Source organism: Camelina sativa, chromosome 7, assembly GCF_030686135.1.
Source record: "Camelina sativa cultivar CO46 ecotype springtype chromosome 7, ASM3068613v1".
NCBI lineage: Eukaryota > Viridiplantae > Streptophyta > Magnoliopsida > Brassicales > Brassicaceae > Camelina > Camelina sativa.
Genome location: NC_141886.1, coordinates 25,512,517 through 25,533,927, shown reverse-complemented (window position 1 = coordinate 25,533,927; position 21,411 = coordinate 25,512,517). Strand labels below are relative to the sequence as shown.

Here is a 21,411-nt window from a genome sequence, read left to right as displayed (position 1 = left end):
CATATAAAAATTAAACTGATTTAACTAAGATTGTGTAAAATAATTAAATCTTTAGAAAATGACTTAATCATAGCGTATAAATGACTTACTATGTATTTAGTCTCTTATTTTTTGTTATAATAATTAAAAATCAAAATAGAATCTCAAACATTAAACAAAACAAACTAAATATAACAAACAAATTACTATGAAGTATATTACGGATTAAAAAATTAATATAAACATTTAGCCGCACAAACAGTAGGGAAATTTAGTTATTCCTCTATTTGGAAAACATCTAATATTTAATAAACAAATATAATATAAAATATAAATAATAATAAAAATTATATGCACGCTGTGTACCGCGGGTTAAAATCTAGTTGAACCAGTATAATAAAATTCTAGAATCTAACAATATCAAATAGTAAATTAAAAAGTATATAAATTATTATCACTTGAGTTATTAATTTATCATTGGACACCTTTTTATCATCTTAGCAACACAATTAAAATAAACATTCACATAAATCACACCGCTATTAAAGCTCATAATTGACTTACTTAATTAGACTACCCATACATCAAGAAAAAATTATAAAAATATAATATATTTTTTACTAAAAGAAACATTAATACATTTCTGATTTCGAATGTAAGTTAGTAAAATCAAATAAAATATACATTTTTCAATGTTAAATAATTTTATTAATTTACATTCGGAATCAGAAATGTATTAATAAATCCCTAATATATATATATATATATATTGCTATGATTATACATTTTAACTTACATTTGAATGTAAATTAATACATATATTTTAGGGATTTAGTAAGCATCCACACATGTTAAATATACATGATGAATCAGAAATTTCATTATTGTTTAATGTGAAATTTCATAGATTATTTTTCTGATTCAATAATGAAATTAGGCAATTTTAAATTATTTAACTTTCACTTTATTTTTAACCAGAAAATTTTAATAATGAAATTTCTTATTTATTAAAGAAAATCTGATTTATACAAATTTGTATGTGATCAATAAAAATTGGTGATCAATTTTTTTTCTTCTGATTTTGAATGTAAATTAATACATCATGTGTCAATGTAGAATAAATTACTAAATCTATCATTTGCTGTTGTAAGCATTTTCATTGATGGATATAAGAAAAACTTTATTCTTTATTTATGTGATTCATTAAGTGCCAAAATGTGATTATTTGTCTAATCTTCCACATTTGCATTTATGGGTAGATAACATACCAATTTTTATTTCCTTCAATCACAAGTATTTTCATGTATATATATATTATATACTAGGGATAGGAGTTGTGGTGAATGATGAATCGATCGAGATTACATCATGGCAAAGAGGGATGCTAGTGGATACCATGGAGTTCTAAGTTTGTAAGTGTTTTCGTTAGTCAATTCTTAATCTACTGTGTGTGTGTTTTTTTCTTTTTCTTTCAATTTATTGTTATAATAACTAGTACAAAATGGCGTTATGACCTCGGTAAAAAGAAAAACTTTGAACAGGTTAGTTATTAGTTAAACTTAAAAGCCATTGGCTTAATTACTTCTTCCATCTGAGTATAAAGCCTTTGAAGCTGTAAGTTGTTTCATCGGTCTTTTGGGGATTTGTTGTATAGGTATTTGGAATGGATAAGAGATACTGGTTAATCCCAGGATATACAGAAGAAGATCTAAGGCGAATGCCGGAGCTGCAGGGACTTGAGTACCCTTCGAAACCGACTTTGATTCCCAGTAATAACTGAAGGAAATGACTTTGATCAACATCATCATCATCATCCCATGCATGTAAAACAGCAATATGTAGAGAAGAGAGGAAGTGGCATGTCAAGGAGAGAAAGCTACTATCATGAAGATTGATGCTTCACTTTAGGCAGTGTCGACGTCTTCCTATGGAAGGCTAAAAACATAATTAAAATTGTGGTGGGGGTTTCTAAAGGACAAAGATTCCAAGTTGGCTTTGTTGGCCACAACATATATGTTCATCTTCTTCAATAGTTCATATATATATATATATATATATATATATATGATCTTATATTATAAAAGCAGAAACGATCCATCCTTCTACTCTCTTGAAATAGCATTGACCAAAAGAGAAACAAAACCTTAAATATTCAAATCTCTCAAAACATTAAAAGTACAGAAGCAAATACCAAATGAAAACACAGTTCTTGAAATATAAAAAACAAGATAATACTCAAAGTAATAAAGGGGAATAAGGGTATGAATGGGATAAATTGGAACCAGAACTCATGATCGATCAGAAACATTCAATAGTTAAACCATAGTCACAAAGTTGCATTAGCTGGGCTACTTTTCCTTCAGTTAATAGCCTCTTCATTGGAGGGTACGTCGATGTCTCTATCATGAGCTTGTCAATCACTGTTCCGTGTTTCACAAAACGTGACGCTAATGCAAATTGCACTTCATTCGAACGATCGAAATTATACATCCAAACAGTAGCAACCTCGAAGAAATCATCTGGAAATGGTTTTCCACCACTGATAAAAGAAGATTGATCACCCTGATCTTCTCCACGAGCATTGTCGTCCTAATTAAAAGGCAAATATGTAACATGACAATATATGAGTGCGAAAGAAAGCTGATCAAAGTTATCCAAAAACATGCATGAAAGTAAATTAATGTGTACCTTGAATATGATCTCCAGCTCCCTCATTTCTTCACCCCACATAAGTAAGACTTCTTTCAAAATGTGGAGTTCTTTTGGATTTGTCACGTCTACTCTCACGGATAAACATCCCTTCCGTCTCATATTATAGTATTCGTCACCATAAGCTCAAACCATATTCTTTTTTTCTCCTAAAGTTAATTTATATATACAGAGCAAACAACATGTCATTATAACTATGTATGATGAAAACACAGTGTTGTTTATATATATATATATATATATATATATGTACGTACGTACCTGAGCGAGACTTGATATATTGTAGCTGAGGTGAGGGTATTTACCAGCAACCCAATAATTCCTATTAAAACGGATCTTAGGAGCATTAAGGACGAATTCATCACAGTTGATACATTTGATGTCGAAGATCTCCAAACGAGGTGCAGTGACTTCCATTTTCTCCATCACAGTACGGCAAACCACTTGGAGGACCTCTAAGTTATTGTTCTCGATCTTCAACACACCAGGTCTGCTCAGGGATGTGATGATCAACACAAGCACCTCGAGAGAGGAGCAAGCTTCGAAAATACTGTTAAGGATACTAACATCGGCAATGATGTTACAAAGCTTTAGGGTCTTAAGATTGCAACATCTTTTGAAGGCCTCTGCCTCTGTTAGATAATATCGAGTGAGTGAGAGTGAAGTGAGGCTCTGATGAGAGAATATTCTTGGGGACAACCTGAGCGTATTATATCCACCGATAGGTCCCATGACAACAATATAGTTCACAAGTGTAAGCTCTTCGGTATGTTTCAGACGAGTCACTGTTTGGACCCACCTTTCGAGCGTACCATCTTCACATTGATATACACAACTGTCGATGCTGCAGCTCTCTAGGCGGCCACGATGATTGTTTATAGTCTGTAGAACACAAATTAATTAGAAATTTAAAAATACTTGTAATTAAACAGTCATAAATTAACACTTAAACATATATATGGAATAAACTAAATCCTAAATTGGTTTATTTTCATTCACTATACAATCTAAATACATTTAACTAATAATCATTAAACAACCTAACTTATGATCTACTATATTAGATAACGGTTTTTCACTACACAAGATAACTTGTGATTTTGGCACGAGAAACCGTTATGTAATACAATAGTCAGTAGATCGTAGATTAGTTATTTTGCGTGAAAACTTTTATCTAATATCGTAGATCATAAGTTAAATTATTGGCGTGATAAACTGTTAAAAATGATGTTTCCATCAAACGTTAACAAGTGTGTTTAATTAAGAGATAGTTTGTCATCTGTAATTTTTTCTCACTTCAGGTTATCTAAATACTTTTGAATTCATCACCGTATGTGTGTAGAAAATTTATTCTACCACACAACTTCAAAACAAATTATATAATCTATCTAAAACATCAGTTTATAGGTCGACCTATCTGTGTATTCTTTCACCTTCACAAAGCAAAGATTAAAATGAAACCCTATACATATATTTAGACGCGAGAGTAAGGATTTGGGAAAAGAAAACTCAACAAACCTTTATCACCCCTTCGGAAAAACTCTTAGAATCTTGGTGAACATGACCTCCTCTTTGCATGATAAAACTCATGTCCACAGATAAATGAGGCGTCCGTTTCCACAAGTTCACCCATCGCTTAGACAAAGAACTTGTTCTGACAACAGATTTAAAGGGTGCTTTCGAAAGGATCTTATCCAATAGTTCATCCGGAAGTTTGCTTATCCGGTCCATGTCATCAGCATTTCGGATCCTTTTTCCTCCTGCTTTAGATGATGCTGATGATGGTGTCCTTCTTGAATTTGATGGTATTGGTGGTGGTGGTGGCCGTGAGGACGCCAGCGGCAAGGATGATGATAAGTGTTTTGTCTTCATTGTTGAATAGAGAAGGTAAAATGCAATATGATTTGGAAAATTACAAGGAGATAGAAGAGATTAATGGTATCAACTTTGAGAGGGAGAGAGAGGCTGCATGTTGTTATGAAGATTACTTATTTATATATAAAACCACAAGTTTGAAGCCTAATTGTAGGTTTATTTATTTAAGCAAGATAATTAATGTTTTTTGACACCTCTTGAGTCACCTTGACCAATAAATTTGGAAAAATATGAAAAGATACATGGAAATTAATTAGTCTAATAGGACAATTATTTTTACAAAGGAAACAAATATCCATTCAAGTTAATACTCCCAAATTATATTAAAGTTATAAGCATGAAATCTTTTTCTGTGTAAAATATGAAATTATCTTTAGAAGAAAGTGAATTGTGATTTTCACTGTTGGACACACGTACGAGCCAAAAATGATTAAATTGTTTTCAAAATTATCCCCGTTAACAGATTTACACAAACTTATGGTACATCATGAAGTCCACCACTTCTTTTGTGAGTGTAAAATTAAGTCCCAACCAATTTAACTTCGCTTCCTTAGCAGTTGAGTGAGTGAACTCTTGTCCTATATATGAATAGAGTTGAAGATCTTCTTATCAAAATAAAGATCATTAAGGTTAATTGTTTGCAAATTTCGTATTAACAATATTGTTCGCATCATCTAATTCAAAAGTATATGATATTTAAGCAAAAAAATCTCAAAACAAAAGAAAAGCTGTACAGTTGGAAACAAATCATCAAAACTTTGTTGACTTGGGGCAGATTCTTTTCTATATATATTACATGATTATAGAAATGGTAACGTTGACTTTTGACCCCAAAAAAAAATGGTAACGTTGACTAACGCTTAAACAAGTGTTCCTCTCCAGATTAGAAGCAACATTTCACTATCGTCCCATTGATTTACAAACTAAAAAAATATGAAATTGAAGAGTTAAGTCAATACTTAATAGTAAAAAACAATTGTTTTGTTTTGAGATGAAAACATATAGCCATGTAGCCAGAAGATTCGTTGAGATGATGTAACGAAACACTAAAACAACATATTCATACCCCTCCTTGAATTATCAATCCCTCAGCGTCTTGGCTATATTCCTTCTCATCGCCGTTTGTATGTTCTAAAAAACTTGTTTTATATTATATTGGTTAGCTAACCTGAAACATTTAATTCAAATGGCCTTCCTTTACAATTAAAATAATATTTGTTACAATGCTGTAAAATATAATACGGTTAAAATAACCAAATTTACCATGCTTGTTAAATAAATTTGGCATTTTCTTTTATTATCGTCACTTCACCTCGTCATAATTGATTATGCTTAAGACATCTTCCTTTAAAAAAAAAAAATAATCTAATAGTAACGTCAATAGCTTGTCATAACAACGATAGATTTTAATGGAAAAAATTGGTGACTAAAAGAATTGGAAACCTAAGAATTACACTCTAAACAAAATAGCAGACGTAACAATGGGCACGAGAGATATGTAGGTTTTTTAATTCAGGAAAAATACTAACCAACGTTCTAATATAATGCAAGCTCAGAGGGGTTTAGAATGAAGATCAAATGCTTTTTAAGCTATTGATTAAAAAAGTTGGCATTTGTAAGCCCAGCGATCGTAATAGGCAATTGTGGCGAGAGGAACATCAACTTACGGTGTGATCAACCTGAAATAGAATTCCAATCTGTTAGCAAATTGTGTTTCAACCCATTATAATTGTAAAGAGTGCTAAATCATTTAAAACAGAACTTCCCAGCATTATGTATGAAAAAATATTTTCTTCAAAAATCTAATGTCTCCATCATGACATAATAACTTTGCCCCCTTCGGATATATTGATTTCATGTTCTTTGTTACCCTACTTCTAAAAAGCTATCATACCTTTTCAACTTCTATAATCAGAAGTAAATTACTAACCCTCAACATAAACACAAACAGAGAACTTACAAAATTCAAACTTTTTGTTTCCCGTTACTTACTGTTGCAGAAGGAAATCAAATGAAAGATACGATAATGCGAGATGGTGAGACAGTGGATAAACCTCACATCATAATGAATGAACACTTTTACTATGAACAATCTGAAATATTTACAACCCAATTCTCACGTTTTTACGTTCGAAGAAAAAAAAACTTTCTTCATTGTAACATAATTTTACATATGAAAATTTACAGGCCATATTTACATTCCACATGGTTTAATCTAATTATCATGTGGTTACATAACGTTCCTAATTCATAAATCCTCAGGAGGGACAGGGAGAATTAGAGAAATAACGAAATTTTGAGATGCTACCAGACAAAACGGAATAAAATCAAAACTGCGAAGGGGTGTGCCTTGAGAGAATAAAGAATAGCAACCAAAACCGACTGCGCGTCGCTAGTGAGCAGTGAGTCTACGACGTGGTTGTGACAAAAGAATTTTCACCAAAAAAAAAGTAAATCTTTCAGAAGAGGGAACAACACCACATTTTGTTTCACAGTTGTTTACGTTTAGGTATATAAATCAGTATGTAGAGACACAATTAAAGGTGGTCAGAAATGAGAATAAGAGGTGATGCTTCACATAAACGTGAACAAAAGGATGCGATTGAAAGACACATCCTTTGGTTTAGTGACTTTTAGCAAACATAAAAAAATCACAGGCATTAGATAAAGAGAAAGAGAAAGACTAACCTCAACGTTGGATTATAAGGATGGCATCAGCAGTCCCTCAAAAAATGGGTTTGCTAAAACTTAGTCGTGTTTTAACTTTTTTTTTTGGTCACGGTAGGATGGCGTCGAGATTATTTTCACCCATCATGCACATTTGGATAATCTCTTCACTTGTTCTAATGACTGCATGGAAGCTTGATAATGGGTACACTAACGAAGGGTTAATTTTCGCTCCAGTCTACATCTTTGCCACAATAGCAGAAGTGGCAGCTAAAATCCTCAATCCATCCGACGAGAAGGTAGGGTACATAACCGCAAGTCTCAGCCATCTTGTGGGAGGTTATGCCATCTATATAATGGGCTTTCATTGTGGAAGGATTCCTCTTCTAATTGGTGTTCTATGCGCTATAATTGTCATGAGACTCTTTTCATATTCTTTTGATTTCTCTGTTTGAAATTGTTAAAAAAACTCTTGGGATATTTGGTTTGTATTTCTTACAGTTTTTGTGAAAGGCTTTCTATTTAAGTTGCATTGTAAAAGGGCTATGACTTATAAAGGCCATAGAGATCAAAGTAGTAATTTGAGAGAAGGATGCTTAAGCTCCTCCGGTCAAAGCTCCTTTCGTGTGTATTGATTACAAACAAAAGAAATCAAACTCGAAAGAAACAAAGAAGATTTTATATCAGGGTTTCTCTCTCAATGTGTTTTGTTTACGGACATTTTGGTCCACCTTGTTGAGTCTTCCAGTTGTTGTAACAAGGACACACTTGTTTGTTGCCGTACGTGCCTGGAGGGACACAGAGACATTTAGCACAACACTTTTGGCAGAAGAACATGCATGGCTTATGATACTTTGTGTTGCTACACCTCCTCGTGCATTCTCCTCCACATTCTGCAGTCGTCATATTCGAGTTTTTAATTTGCGCTCTTTTAAAGATTGAGAGAAATGAGACTTAAAAAAAGCATTTTTCTACTTACGGTATGATTTCAGACTTCCGGGTCCATACTATTTTCGAAACAGAAAATGAAACGCAGATTTTAGGTTTTTTCGCAATAAAAAGAATGGGAAAGGGAAAAAATTGCTCAAATGAAGATTATGATAAAACTTACTTACCTTTTCTGGATGGTACTTAGCTTCTTTTGACGTCGTGAGAAAAATGAAAGAGAAGATAATTGTGAGACAGAGAAGAGAAGTTATGAGTTTAGCCATGGCTAGCTCTTGAGAGAGAGGCGATATGTAAGTGGAGCTCTTACTTTTAGTTTCACAAATCTGTGAATGTGTAACAACTAGTTTTGTCAGCTATTTATAGAAGGTATCTGTTAAGCGTTCTTGTTATCCCCATGTATAATAATAAGTTAATAACGGCCCATATATATAGCTTTATATATATATATATATATATATATGTCTCTGCCACTCCATTGTTTAAATCATTCACCTAAAAACAAAAACATAATTCGTCTATTAGTAAATATCTAAATTTATATAATACTCCTCTTAATTCGTTCAAGTTTGTGTTTACGCTAAAGACGAATAGACGAATTATGGAGTAAAACGTAAAAGTAAACGCACACGCAAACACAAACTTGAAACTCAGAAAGAATTAAAGACCAAAAACAGTAATTGGAGCCTTACTCTACATAAAAAAAAGTAGTTTCTAGTTATCTATTATACTAATATACTTTATCATTTGAATATACTGTCTTAACGAGAAAATATACTATAACCTTAAGTTTGAGTTATGACAGTGATCAGTGAGTAAAAACTAAAAAGACTACATGCAAAATTGTTTACATGTGTCCAGATTAAGTTATATATGAACCATAAAACTCATATATCAATTTGTCAGAAAATTATAATGACCGGTCCATTATATCATTTGATATATATAGTCGAGGTTTGGTACTATTCATTTTTTCTACATTCGTCGTAATAGTGAAGAGAAATATGATCATGAGCAAGTTGATACAATTAAGCCAAAAGAGTCACGTTTGGGGACAACCCAAATTGAAAAAAATTGAAGGGTATAATGGTAAAAGAGACGAAGAGACGGAGTAACATGGAGGAATAGTTACAAATCCTTGCAAGTGACTGGGACCAACCAACAAACAAAGGGACCGATAAGAGCAATCTCGGCATGGATTCATGCCACTTTTTTCTCTTATCTTTTAGCAAGGTGATCAAAGAGAGCCGTTGGATGTAGAAGAGGAGCCACGTGTTAAGATCTCGGATGTGGATATAGAGATCATGCAAACTTAAGGTGGGGATTGACTGAGGAATCGAGAGAGGGACAAAAGTGTAGAGGCAGTTTTCTTGCATGCATAAGTCCATGTGCACTCTCACATGGGAGGCATATCTAACTCTAATGCTTTCAACAAATATAACGACTTTTGTTTCATCTTTACATTTTTAATTTGGATATAATATATTTTGTGTAGTATAAGTGTATATCAACGTTTAGTAGCTTTTTTTTTTTTTGAATTTAACGTTTAGTAGCTTTATATATGTATAGAGTGAAATGTTATCGTTATGTAAGTTGAAATTACCGCGAGTTTGATGAATCAGCGAGACGTAAATTTATGGTTGTAGAGTAGAATTTGAAGACGTAGTATATAAAGTATATATTCATCTCTGAATAGTTTTTTTATATATTCATCTCTGAATAGTTTTTGTTCTAACACTCTAATTAGTGACAAAATACTAGTTTTTCTCTTTCAGTTTATGATATATATGGTCTCTTCCAAGTAAAGTAGCTAGCATTTATATATGTTTTAAAAATTGGTGGTGTTATAACGTTACGTTCGAATAGATACGGCTTCTTAATCTTAATGTTATTACTACGCTGACTGTTGAAAGTTGAAGTGAATCAGACAACTTAAAATTTGTATGTGTACCACTTGCTTTCCCCTTTAGTTATTACTTCACCTTACTCTACCGTTCAATAGATAACCTCACATTCTTTTTAGGCTTAACGTTTCTCTTTCACTAAAGAAACAAAAAATACCGCACACCCAAAAAAGAAGAAATTTTTTCAAAGGTATACAGTTCGTTTTTTTTTTTTTTTTTTTTGGGACAAAGAAAGGTATACAGTTAGTTTTATAGATGGGTTGAAATGACATTGATTTTTTTTACATGAAAGAAAGGTATACAGTCTATTAATATGTTTTACAGACTATAGAGTGTAGACTACTATGTTTGGTTAAAAATGAAAGATTTTCAGAAATCTTGCTTCATATAAAAAGCCTTTACGAAAGAAATGAAAACCTTTCCCTCGGTAAGGTGTTTAGTGAATTTAGACAAGGCCCAAGAAGATTGACAAAAAAAGACAAGGTCCATGACAAAGAGATCCAGGAACTTCATGGAACTTTATAGATACAATTCTGAGGAAGAAGACCGAAGTAATCGACAATATGTAACATTAAAGCCCAATGAAAGAAGGATAAAACACAAGAGTGGTTGTATTACTAATCAAATCAGAAAAAACTTCTTAGTGGTTTGGTTAGTTTTGCTATTTTCATTTTTAATTCAGCAAGTGACAGACAGAGAGACACTGAAAAAAAAGTAGATTTGATGTTTAGCTTCCCAAATATGAATTAGTTTTTTTTTTTTTTTTTTTTTTTTTTTTTTTTTAAATAACCATTCTGTGCCCTTTCTATTATGGGTCCTTATTATTCAGATTTTTCATTGCTGCTATTTTTAACAAATATATGGATCAGAATATTTTTTACTAGTCTCACTCTTATCTTAATCAAAAAATTATGACGAAAAGACAACATATAAGAGACTTATTATATATTTTTAAAATATAATAAATAAGTCGGTTTATGATTTGATTCTGAAATTCACGAGTAGGGCACGGTGGGTGAGAAACAAAAAAGAGTCTTTTCAATAATATTTCCCTCACTCTTTAATATTTCTTCTTAATCGTATACTATTATATATGTTGCTCCGTTTTAAAAAATATAAAACCAGACCTAATAATTCCACTTTTAGGTTTATTTAATTATTATTGAAAGTTAACTCTACAGTACGATCCTGACTAATAATAAGCGAGATAGCTAATAAGAAATATAACTAAAGTCGTCGTCAAAGATTCGATTAAGAACTCACTTTTTCATTTCATTTGACAATCAACTTCGTGACATTCTTGCGTGATTTTCGGATTTTGATACCTTAATTATGTTTTTATATAGTATTAATAGACAATTATGACATTTTTCTCAATATAATCGTTATTGTGTTTTTCATGGTCGATGTGGCACCAAAGCGATCACTGGTTATAAACCCTATTCCATAGTTCCGCTAGCGATATTTTCCCCGTCACAAAACGGTATCCTCTTTATTTGGTTGTATATAATAATAAAAATTACATTGCATTTGCATGTAAAGTTGTAACTTGTAACCGATCAAAATTTGTGTACAATTCTAATTCATCATTTAGTCTTTCGATTATATTTTGTGTAGCAGTAGCACGAAACGCAACATAACACATTAACTAACTATTCGAATATATATATTTAATAATAAGTTACGATCGGTCATTCTATAATTATTTTTTCCCCTACATTATAAAAAGTTATTGTGGTCAGGCAAAAATCGTTGAGCCGTTTTCGTTGTAAAGTTATGTATCCTATAGAAAAAATGACAAAACAAAGATATAGCTTAACTATTTAAATACTATGCATCTTTTGACCTGAATATGGAATTATATTTACTTACTTATGGCATGAAATTGATTTTTAATATTTTTTTTTGGATTTCCATATATACAGTTATTAGAAACTTATTTCTTATTATGAGCGACGGGAATTAAAATGTGGGACGAAGCTCACCAGACTTTTGTGTGTTAAGCGGGACCCCTGCTTTGTTGATTCACGTGTAGAGAAGTCAATTTGACTAATTAGTTAGTATTAAAAATCCAATTAGAAAACATAATCCTGTCAATTCATTTGCTTTTTTTTTCTTTTGAAAAATATCATCAGAATCTTATCTTTCTACGATTTTTTGTTTTCGTATAGAGATTATACTAGATTAGATTAGTTATTAGGTATGTTTGAAACACTTTTTTTTTCTTATGTATAATCATTAAGACGTCGTTGTGACAAATTCTAAACTTTTAACATATTCGATTCTTGGAAACTTGTTCCCAACCTACATGCTGCTTCCTTTTTCAGAGAGCTAAAAATTCGTCATTTTTAGTGCGAGTTAGGTTTTTAAAAACCCATCGGAATCTTTGTATTCCAGTGTGACAATTTGTCGTTTTGCAGCCAGTGATTCGGTCTTGGTCAACTTTTTGTCATTTCATATGGCATATCTCTTTGGTGGATCTTACTATCTTTAAGGTTTCAATACCTCTTTATCTCTGCTTTAGGTGTTTGTATTTAAGCTTTCAAGTTTGTTATTTCTTGTGTTGTAATTTGATCCGGATGTTGTGCACTAGTTTAAAGAAAATACCATAGATTTCTTTCCTCTTATGTAAGTTAGTTGGTTGTATCATGCTCCTTTTAGAGGGAATATAAAAAACGTCGTGGAGTGTTTGTTGGAAAAAAAAAGAATGTGTTTTATTAGCGTCGTTATTGTATTGCCACTTGAGTTGAAGCATAACATAATGCATAATATAGAAAAGTTGCAACTATATATATATATAGTCATATAGACTATATGAAGTTTGGAATATTAATTAAAAAGTGATTAGAAATGAGATTGCATTCCAATGTTAGCCTGTCATTGTCTCTTTGCTTGTGGGAGGAAAGGGTCCGTTGGACTGAGTCGGATTCGCATTTATTTTATTTCATTCTGTTCTGTCTATAATGCAATGCACATGATCTCGACGGTAAAATAAGGTTGGCTACTATACTGAATTTTTCTCCATTACTTTTTTTTTCCTTTAACAAAAAAAGAAAAATCCAATAAGTCTTTCATGTGTGGCGATTAAATTGTCTCTAAGAGTTCAGAGAGACTATTTTTGTTTCTCAAAATTCCATAGTCTTTTCGCTATGTCACCCGCAAGTATATTATTACAGACACAACGAATTGAAGACCATATATATATATATATATATATATATACATAATGGAAGAGAATAATAAATTTATATACCCTTATGTCGCGTTTGAACATGACAGTACGTGAAATAATATATGGAAGAGAATGAATATCGTTTTATCGACAGAGAGACAATATCCCCTATCTTTTTAAATAATTATACTGTAGATTTCACCACATACATTTTCATTTATTTCATACTAATAAATTTACTAATATATGGTAGTCTACATTTGATCAATTATTTCAACAGTTGATATAGTTTATCCGGTCTCAATAATCAGTTTTTAGTCGTATACATAAATTATCAATTTTAAAGTACTATACATAGGGAGACGAACAAAAAAAAATATCAATTATGTAAAAAAGTAGCCCATATTTTAAGCCACTTTGTCGACTCCGTAGGTATATATAGATAATTAAAACCCTCTAGGGTTAGAAATAAGAATACTATAACAGTCATAATGTAGCTATTTTTTTATATAAAAAGGGGCACAAAGGACATTTACAAATCACAAGTAGACACCTTCTAGTCTTCTTCAGTTCGTTTTCATAAAGAGTCTTTCGTATGACCAAAGAGCCACTTGATCCAAATTGAAGGATAAAAACTAGCTAGGGTTTCACAGTTGTTCATTATGAAGAAAAGACAGATGGTAATCAAGCAGAGATCAAGAAACTCCAACACATCTTCCTCTTGGACTACTACTTCTTCTTCTTCCTCTTCGTCGGCCATCAGTAACGTCCGTTACGTGGAGTGCCAGAAGAATCACGCTGCTAACATCGGAGGTTACGCCGTCGACGGTTGCCGTGAGTTCATGGCCGCCGGAGTTGAAGGAACCGTAGATGCTTTGAGATGCGCCGCTTGTGGTTGTCACCGGAATTTTCACCGGAAGGAAGTTGATACGGAGGTTGTTTGTGAGTATTCTCCACCTAACGCTTGATTTTTTTTTTCACAGGGTTTTTCCTTCTTTTTTTTTTTTTTCCTTTGGTTTGGATTGATCCATTGATTTTTAAAGATGATTTATTTAGAGGATATGTGTATATGAATATTGATGTGTATATCAACAGCTCACGTACCGCCCATCTATCTATCTATATGTATTTATAAAAATGGCTTGTTGGTTTGACATATTGTATAGTTCTCTGTTGGTGTGATGTAAACAATAGTTTTTTTGATTTCCAAACAATAAGCCAGCTTCACGATATAATGTTTGCGACCATTTGCTGATATAAATTATTGGATTGAAACTAGTTTTTTTTTTGGGTTAATTTGGAGAGAGTAATTTTTATCACATCCAGGATATGATCATTATTATTACATCTCACGATATGTATTCTTTAATTTCTATATTGACAATTTTTCGATCTTCTGTATGAGATATATAATTTGTATTTTGAATAGGAGGTCTAAGCTTTGTTAAAACATTACAACTGAATATAAATTGTATTCGCTATTTCGCAGCACAAGTTCGAGTACAAGTTTCAATACATGTGTAGTCCTCGCTTTTTCTTTCTTTAAACATTAAACCTCTGATCGAAGCTTAAATATGTAGAATTTTTATATATAAGTTTCAGGAAATGTTAATAAACCTCATTAGGAATCGTCTTACGTTTTGACCAATACAAATGCTGTAATATTGACATGAAATCTATAATCATACTTGCATTTGTGTGCATTCATGACCAGTAATAAGATTCAGTTGGAAATATGAGGATGTTGATAATACATAGCCGGATAAATCAGATATTTATCTCGAAGATATATATATAGTTGAATCTCATTCCATTTTTCTTTTTTTTCTTTCTTGGTTGGCTTATTGAATCTAATTCTACTTATCACATAAATCATACATATATTGCGTGTGTATGAAAGCAAGAAAATTATTAGTATAATTATGTACGCGATTTCTTTAATACCACAAACGGCCCACATATCGAATCATGTTTTCTTATCGTCTAGGTTAATGGTTTTGTGTCTACTTATTTTTAATATCTATATAGAATCAAAAAGAAGAGGAGGAAGCAACTACAATTAAATAAGTGTAAATCTATGGCCATGGGAAAAGATTTGGTTTTGTGATTAAAAAATGATGTATTGGCTGCTTTTGCCATCATCTAAGTGGGCACTCGAATTTGTTGGAAAAGACCACTGTAGTTTTAATTATTATTATTATTATTTGTTTTCAAAACGAAAAGAGAACTAGAGCATATTGTGAATCTCCAGAAGTTCTGAACTGTATTTCAGTTTTTAATATATTGAATTTGTGACACGTATATACTTAAAAGTTTGCAAAATACTGTAGTCGGCTATTTGCAAAATGTCTTGAGCAAACGTTACTTTTCCACAACAAAGTTTCATGATCGATAAAAACATGCGATATTGCCAAATCATTTTCCCGTTCCAGTCATTTACACAATTTTTCCAATCATTTGCAATGTAATAAGATTTATTCATTTATGTATATTAAAACTTCAAGCTCTTTCTTGTCGAGCGTAAATAAGTTAGAGAAGTTAAACATATGATCATAAACAATTCAAGTTTTATTAAGCTAAAAGTCGAACCATCTTTTCAATTAGGTGGCATGTAATTGTCGTGGAGAGCTTAAAGTTGATATCGGTGAAGGCCCATTAGAGCCAAATCAATCGACATTCAAAACCAATGATAATATATATTTTCTTTAAACAAGTCAAATTGGTTTTATTTGGGTGAACAAACTGCATTTTTTTGTTGACGATTGGCTCTTTCGTAAGTGTTCAAGGTTTAGAAGACCCACCCACTAATTACTATGATTATTATCAAGGAATTCTTTTTGTTTTTGTTTGTTGTTTTTTTTTTTCCTTACTAATAGAGCGACGTGGAAAGCCCTAGGGTCCATGCAAAAGCTTAATTAAAAGCCCATGGTTTATGACTTTTCTTAATATAAATTTCATCAAAACATTGCACTTCACTCGAGGCTTTCTTCGAGTTAATGTAGTTCAACTTCATGGACACATTTTGTTGTGCGACTAAAAACTTAGAGGTGAAATAACCCTTTACTAAATGAATCACATAAAGAACTAAATATTTTAAGGGGGTCATGATATATATAGTGGAATGACAAGGCAATTATATATTTTATGAGAAAGATAAAAAGATATCCCTGTTGAAGAATTAAAAAAGGGACCAAAAATGAACAAAACACGTGGACCAAGACAGCGATAAGAAATCTTTGGCTTATCTAACAATGGAGAGATGGGTTTAAGAAAATGATTGAAAGTGAAGATGAGAGTTCATTTCCTTTGATACATGGGATCGATGTGATTTCCAAAGGCCCGCCTTCAAATCTCACATGCTTCTGTCCTTTTAATCCTCAATTCACACTTGTCTTTTTTCGTTTTTTTTTTTTTTTCCATTTCGAAGAAATATATTCAAAACGTAGAAAATGATCAAAAGCATGCCGCATGCGTGTATACGAACGAGTATACATATACTCTTACCTATATAAGAGTCGTATAAGCCAATCGGTTGTTTATACAAACATTCCATTGATGACATTACTTAAAATCACTCAACTAATATTCAAGTTCATGTTTTGGTGGTGATTTTGATGAGTTTTCTAATCAAATTCATTTGGTAAGGTTGGAATACAATCTAAGTCCCACGTCTAAAGTTTTATAAAACTATCATTAATATATAAAGGGTTAGAGCCAATCTACTAATTGTCAATTGGTTTTTAGTTAGAAACCCAAAATAAACCCAAATTTAACATGGTATCAGAGCACAAGGTTAAAATTCTGGTGGACCTAGAAAAGTGGATATGGACATGCCTCTTGTTAACCCGAGTAATGGGGGCCCAAGAAGGGGTTTATTATCGGTCCAAGTGGGATCGGTTCGAGATCGAGTTATCATCTCGAGGAGGTGTGTTAAAATCTCATATGTGGTCCTTAGTTTGAAGGGGAGATTGTTGGAATAAAATCCAAGTCCCACATCTAAAGTTTGATAAAACTATCATTAATATATAAAGGGTTAGGGCCAATCTACTAATTGCCAATTAGTTTTTAGTTAGAAACCCAAGATAAACCCAAATTTAACAGGTAAAACATACTTTGATCTACATTTTCAAAATTTTATTGTAGGTCATACCAGACATACCAGATATCTGGTTTTCGATATGAAATTCCAACATTTTATGTTTTACATTATTAGAAGAAAAGAATTACTAAACTAGTACATAAATCGTGGTTTATTACTAGAGTAGATCCTTATTCGTTTTACTAGAGTAGTACATATTTGTTGGAAAAAGACATATAACCACCTTTATAATCTTATAATTATATAAGTGCCATTATGAATTATTTTTTGGTTAAAAAATTTCAAATATATATAAAACAAAAACAAATATAAACCATGATAAAATACAATTAACCTAATTTTCTTTTCTCTCCCGACCTCAGCCGCCGGAAAATTTTTTACATCTGAGGCCGGATCGCGGTGGCTGATCTAGCACCGTTTCCGACCTTCCTTTCTCAGGCCAGAAGCTCTTGCTTCTCTTTTTCTTGTTCGTTGCGGCTGAAGATTTGAGAATGAGACATGGGGTTGCGGTGGTTCGATTCCGGCATGAGGAAGGTTTGAGTGGTGTTTTGGATTGGTGGTTTTTTCTTCCGCCGAGGCATGGCTTTCGATGAGAAGCAGGGTTCTCGAATTAGGTAGTGGTGGTGTATCTGCTTCCGGAGTTGGCGGTGGAAGTCTCTTTCGGTCGCGTTTCTTTTCAAACGGATTTAAGGTTGCAGACTTCGTTTTGGCTATGATGTTGGTTTCATCATGTTCAACAAAAATTGGGTTTCAATAAAAAACCCAAGAGTCGTCTTCTTTGCTATTAACAGGCACATATCGATCTCTAGAACAGCGTTTTCCGGCGATTTGCGATAAGTGGTTCGAGCCAAGGAGAAAGGATATCGCCTTTAGCATCTGATGTATCTTCGCCAGGTTTGTATTCAGCTCAGATTTTTGATTTGACACCTCATAATGTTTGTTTCGTAGTTTAGAGAAACGATATCGCCTTTAGCATTTGACGCCTTTGTTTTTTGTTGGGTTAGATGATTGTGTATAGTTACATTTAAATCAAAGTTACATTTGTAATTCTTTTTTCAGATAACTAGCACATTGAATCTGGTAGTAACTAATAGCAATCTCGTTTTGTACACAGTGGAAGCGGATTTATCAGTGAGAGTGGTATCAGTGAGAGTGGCTTCACTTCTTCAGACACACTCAACGATGTCCCTGGAGAATAGCCAGTTGAAGAAGCAGGTGGCGATATTATAGCATGGCAAGCTCATGAGGGAAGGTAAATAGAAACATGACATAAATTACACATTCTAAATAAAGATAGTTTTCTGGTTCCATTTGGTTTGATGGGAAATTGCTTCCAAAGTTGACTGTTCGGAGGGTTGTCATTCTGCTTCTGTGTTGGGAATTTGGTCATAACTTTAAAACCGTAAACCTAAATCAAGAATTGTTTTTTTCTGTGGCTTTGTATGTCTATTGTGAATCTTAAGTTTCATAATTTTTTGGGTTGTCTTGGCACTCTGTTTGTACTTTGCATCAAGACAGACGGATTTAGTAGCTTCATGGCTTTATTGCCTCTGTTTAAGTAATTGGAAAGTGAAAACGCTTCTAGTTTTGAATCCATATATGTGAACGAAGTCATACAGACTGTGTGATACACTATACGGTCATCAAATTGATGATTACTTGGTTTAATATGTCTAGTTTTAACACTTGCTTGTTTAGTTTTTGATGATTTCTCAGGTTACAATGCAAATGTTTTGTGTAGGTGAGTATAAGTTATCGAAGAAGGTTCACTGATAAGAATGATGTTTACGCCTTTGGTATGATTCTGTTGCAGATACTCAGTGGTAAAAGCAAAATCAGCCATTTGATGATCTTGCAAGCTGTAGAGTCTGGAAGACTGAAGGAAGATATCATGGATCCAAATCTTCGAAAGAATTTTCCGGAAGCAGAAGCGGTTCAGCTCGCTAGACTTGGTCTTCTCTGCACTCATGAATCCTCAAACCAAAGGCCATCCATGGAAGATGTTATGCAAGAACTCAATAAACTCGCAGTGAATTATTAGTTTCCTGTTTAACCAGATTCTTGCTTTTGATTGTCCAAGAATTGGCACACCAAGGTTTTAGACTATCTCCGGTCCCCTGATGTTACCTCTGTGTTAGGTTCAGTATATCTCCTCGTAACTGTAGTTGAAATACGTAGGATGTAAAAACAAGCACTTTTCAGACTTATCTTAGCTGCACAAAACCAACCAACATGCGGATATGTTGTGACACTGTCTTCATGTATGGCAATTGCCAAGGCATTGTAGAAGAAGTTTAATCCCTTGGAAATATAGATGTAGCTGCACAATCGTTTATCTGCAATGTATTGGAAACTTCAATGCTAATCTACAAAGAACTCATGGACTCTACCATCAAGCTCAATCCAACTACATCCATGAACTTTCAATATCTGTCTTTCCTTCATCATCGTTCTAATTCTGCGAACATCCTTCCACTTTCCAAAACTAGCATACATGTTAGAGAGGAGCACATATGAGCTTGGGTTGTAGCCAGCCTGCAAAATAAGGTGTTTTCCGACAAGCTCTCCCGTTTCAAACTCCATGTGATGATTACAAGCGGTGAGAAACGTTCTCAGGCCATATGACAACATTAGTACAAATTCAGTTAACTCTTCGTTAAGGGTATTTTTGTCTTTTCACTATTTAGATTACTTCATTTAACCTACAAAGTACTTGTAAAACGATGACCTAAATCTACGTTTAATCAATAACTCTACCACCACACGAAACAATAAGTCTACGAATCTTATGCTATTTTAGTAAGCAGTAACTCTATCTTAACATAATTTAAAATCTCTATTGTCAACAATAACTCTATCAGAAATACTAATTCTACTGCCACTATTTATTAGTCTGCCATATAACTCAATTCTACCTTCTTACTCTACCACCACTACAAGTAAGTCTATCGACTATCTCTATTTCACCCATAACTCTAAGAATCTTTTTCTTACTTACTTTACCACCACTAAATTTACGTCTACGGTTGCGACTTACTCTACCGTATAACTCTACGGGTTTTACTAACTCTACCATAACTATTTATATCTCTATCGTTTAAATCTACTAGATTTTTTATTCTATCATTTAACAATACCTCTACCGCCACTATACTTCAATCTAACGCATAGCTCTCAAAAATTCCATAAATCTATTCACTAACTCTACCAAACTCATCTAACTCTACCGTCACTACAATGGTAGACTTATGGATTGGCAGGATATTTTCCCTCCAAACACAGCTCCCTTTCAATACTCTCTTTCCTACGTGGCTTTTAATTACGATGGCATATTTCGTAATTCTTTTTTTCGTAACATATTTCTCCAAAGACGATTTTGCCATTTAGAATCAAACTTCCTTATCCCATTCTAGTAATAAACCACTATTTATGACCTACTCTAGTAAAGCTCCCTTATTAGAATATACAAAAGAGAATGTTGCACGAAAATCTTATGAGAAAATTTGTCATTATGTCTTAGGATGATTGTGCCTCATATTGTTTTTCAAAAAAAAATGTTATGGTATAACCACTATCTAGGAGTTCCGTAATTACGGTTTTGTAGTTATCGACAGCTCACATAACCTCATGTATAAGTTACTCCGATCCAGAGAGATCAGTTACAGAGCAAAAGCTAAGTAGCCTTAGTTGGTTCATTTAACATGTTAATTAAAATAAAATAAACCTAGCTTTGGTTCGTAATAACAAACCTATATATACAACAATATATACCACGTGCCACTGACGTGAACTTTAAAACCTCATACACTGTAAACAGTAAACCCTCGGAGGCTCGGACTCTCTTAGAGTCTCCCAATTACTACATCAGGTTCAAAACACTTATAAAACCCGTATTTTCTTTCAACTGCAAACAGCAAATACTAGTTATCCGATGAGAAACAAAAAATTATATAATGGAACTTTTGCCAAAAAGAAAGAACTTATGTATAGGTGTACAGAGGCCCATTAGTTTAAATGGGCTTAAGAAACTGGGCTCTTTTCCGTTATTGACCAAGTCAATG

At 32.8% G+C, this 21,411-nt stretch overlaps 2 protein-coding genes, 1 long non-coding RNA gene and 1 pseudogene across 4 annotated transcripts; 2 read left to right on the top strand and 2 right to left on the bottom strand.

The window, feature by feature from the left end:
* Nucleotides 1-1,317: 1,317 nt before the first annotated feature.
* LOC147941697 (uncharacterized) lies at nucleotides 1,318-2,086 on the top strand. The gene is made up of 2 exons (XR_015561118.1): nucleotides 1,318-1,520; nucleotides 1,634-2,086. It is a non-coding gene; the product is annotated as an uncharacterized LOC147941697 (long non-coding RNA).
* Nucleotides 2,087-2,174: 88 nt separating this feature from the next.
* On the bottom strand, nucleotides 2,175-4,634 carry LOC104704887 (F-box protein At3g60790-like; annotated as a pseudogene). Its single transcript, XR_015561117.1, has 4 exons — nucleotides 4,207-4,634; nucleotides 2,950-3,570; nucleotides 2,668-2,837; nucleotides 2,175-2,568 (listed from the first exon to the last, which is right to left on the bottom strand). The product of XR_015561117.1 is annotated as an F-box protein At3g60790-like (transcript).
* A 3,097-nt stretch (nucleotides 4,635-7,731) lies between these two features.
* On the bottom strand, nucleotides 7,732-8,569 carry LOC104702194 (gibberellin-regulated protein 6). The gene is made up of 3 exons (XM_010418022.3): nucleotides 8,346-8,569; nucleotides 8,210-8,237; nucleotides 7,732-8,123 (listed from the first exon to the last, which is right to left on the bottom strand). Exons 1-3 carry the CDS (start codon nucleotides 8,439-8,441, stop codon nucleotides 7,942-7,944), a joined length of 306 nt encoding a protein of 101 aa, XP_010416324.1. The 5' UTR covers nucleotides 8,442-8,569; the 3' UTR covers nucleotides 7,732-7,941.
* A 5,165-nt stretch (nucleotides 8,570-13,734) lies between these two features.
* On the top strand, nucleotides 13,735-14,529 carry LOC104702193 (mini zinc finger protein 1). The gene has a single exon (XM_010418021.1). It carries the CDS (start codon nucleotides 13,914-13,916, stop codon nucleotides 14,217-14,219), a length of 306 nt encoding a protein of 101 aa, XP_010416323.1. The 5' UTR covers nucleotides 13,735-13,913; the 3' UTR covers nucleotides 14,220-14,529.
* Nucleotides 14,530-21,411: the final 6,882 nt, after the last annotated feature.

What these genes read in the sequence shown, in the direction of transcription:
- LOC104702194 (XM_010418022.3), bottom strand. Translation starts at nt 8,441, where the DNA reads ATGGCTAAACTCATAACTTCTCTTCTCTGTCTCACAATTATCTTCTCT. An exon ending in CTAAGTACCATCCAGAAAAG is followed by an intron (nt 8,238 to 8,345) that starts GTAAGTAAGTTT and finishes TTTCGAAAATAG; the next exon opens with TATGGACCCGGAAGTCTGAA. An exon ending in CGGAAGTCTGAAATCATACC is followed by an intron (nt 8,124 to 8,209) that starts GTAAGTAGAAAA and finishes TGACGACTGCAG; the next exon opens with AATGTGGAGGAGAATGCACG.
- LOC104702193 (XM_010418021.1), top strand. Translation starts at nt 13,914, where the DNA reads ATGAAGAAAAGACAGATGGTAATCAAGCAGAGATCAAGAAACTCCAAC.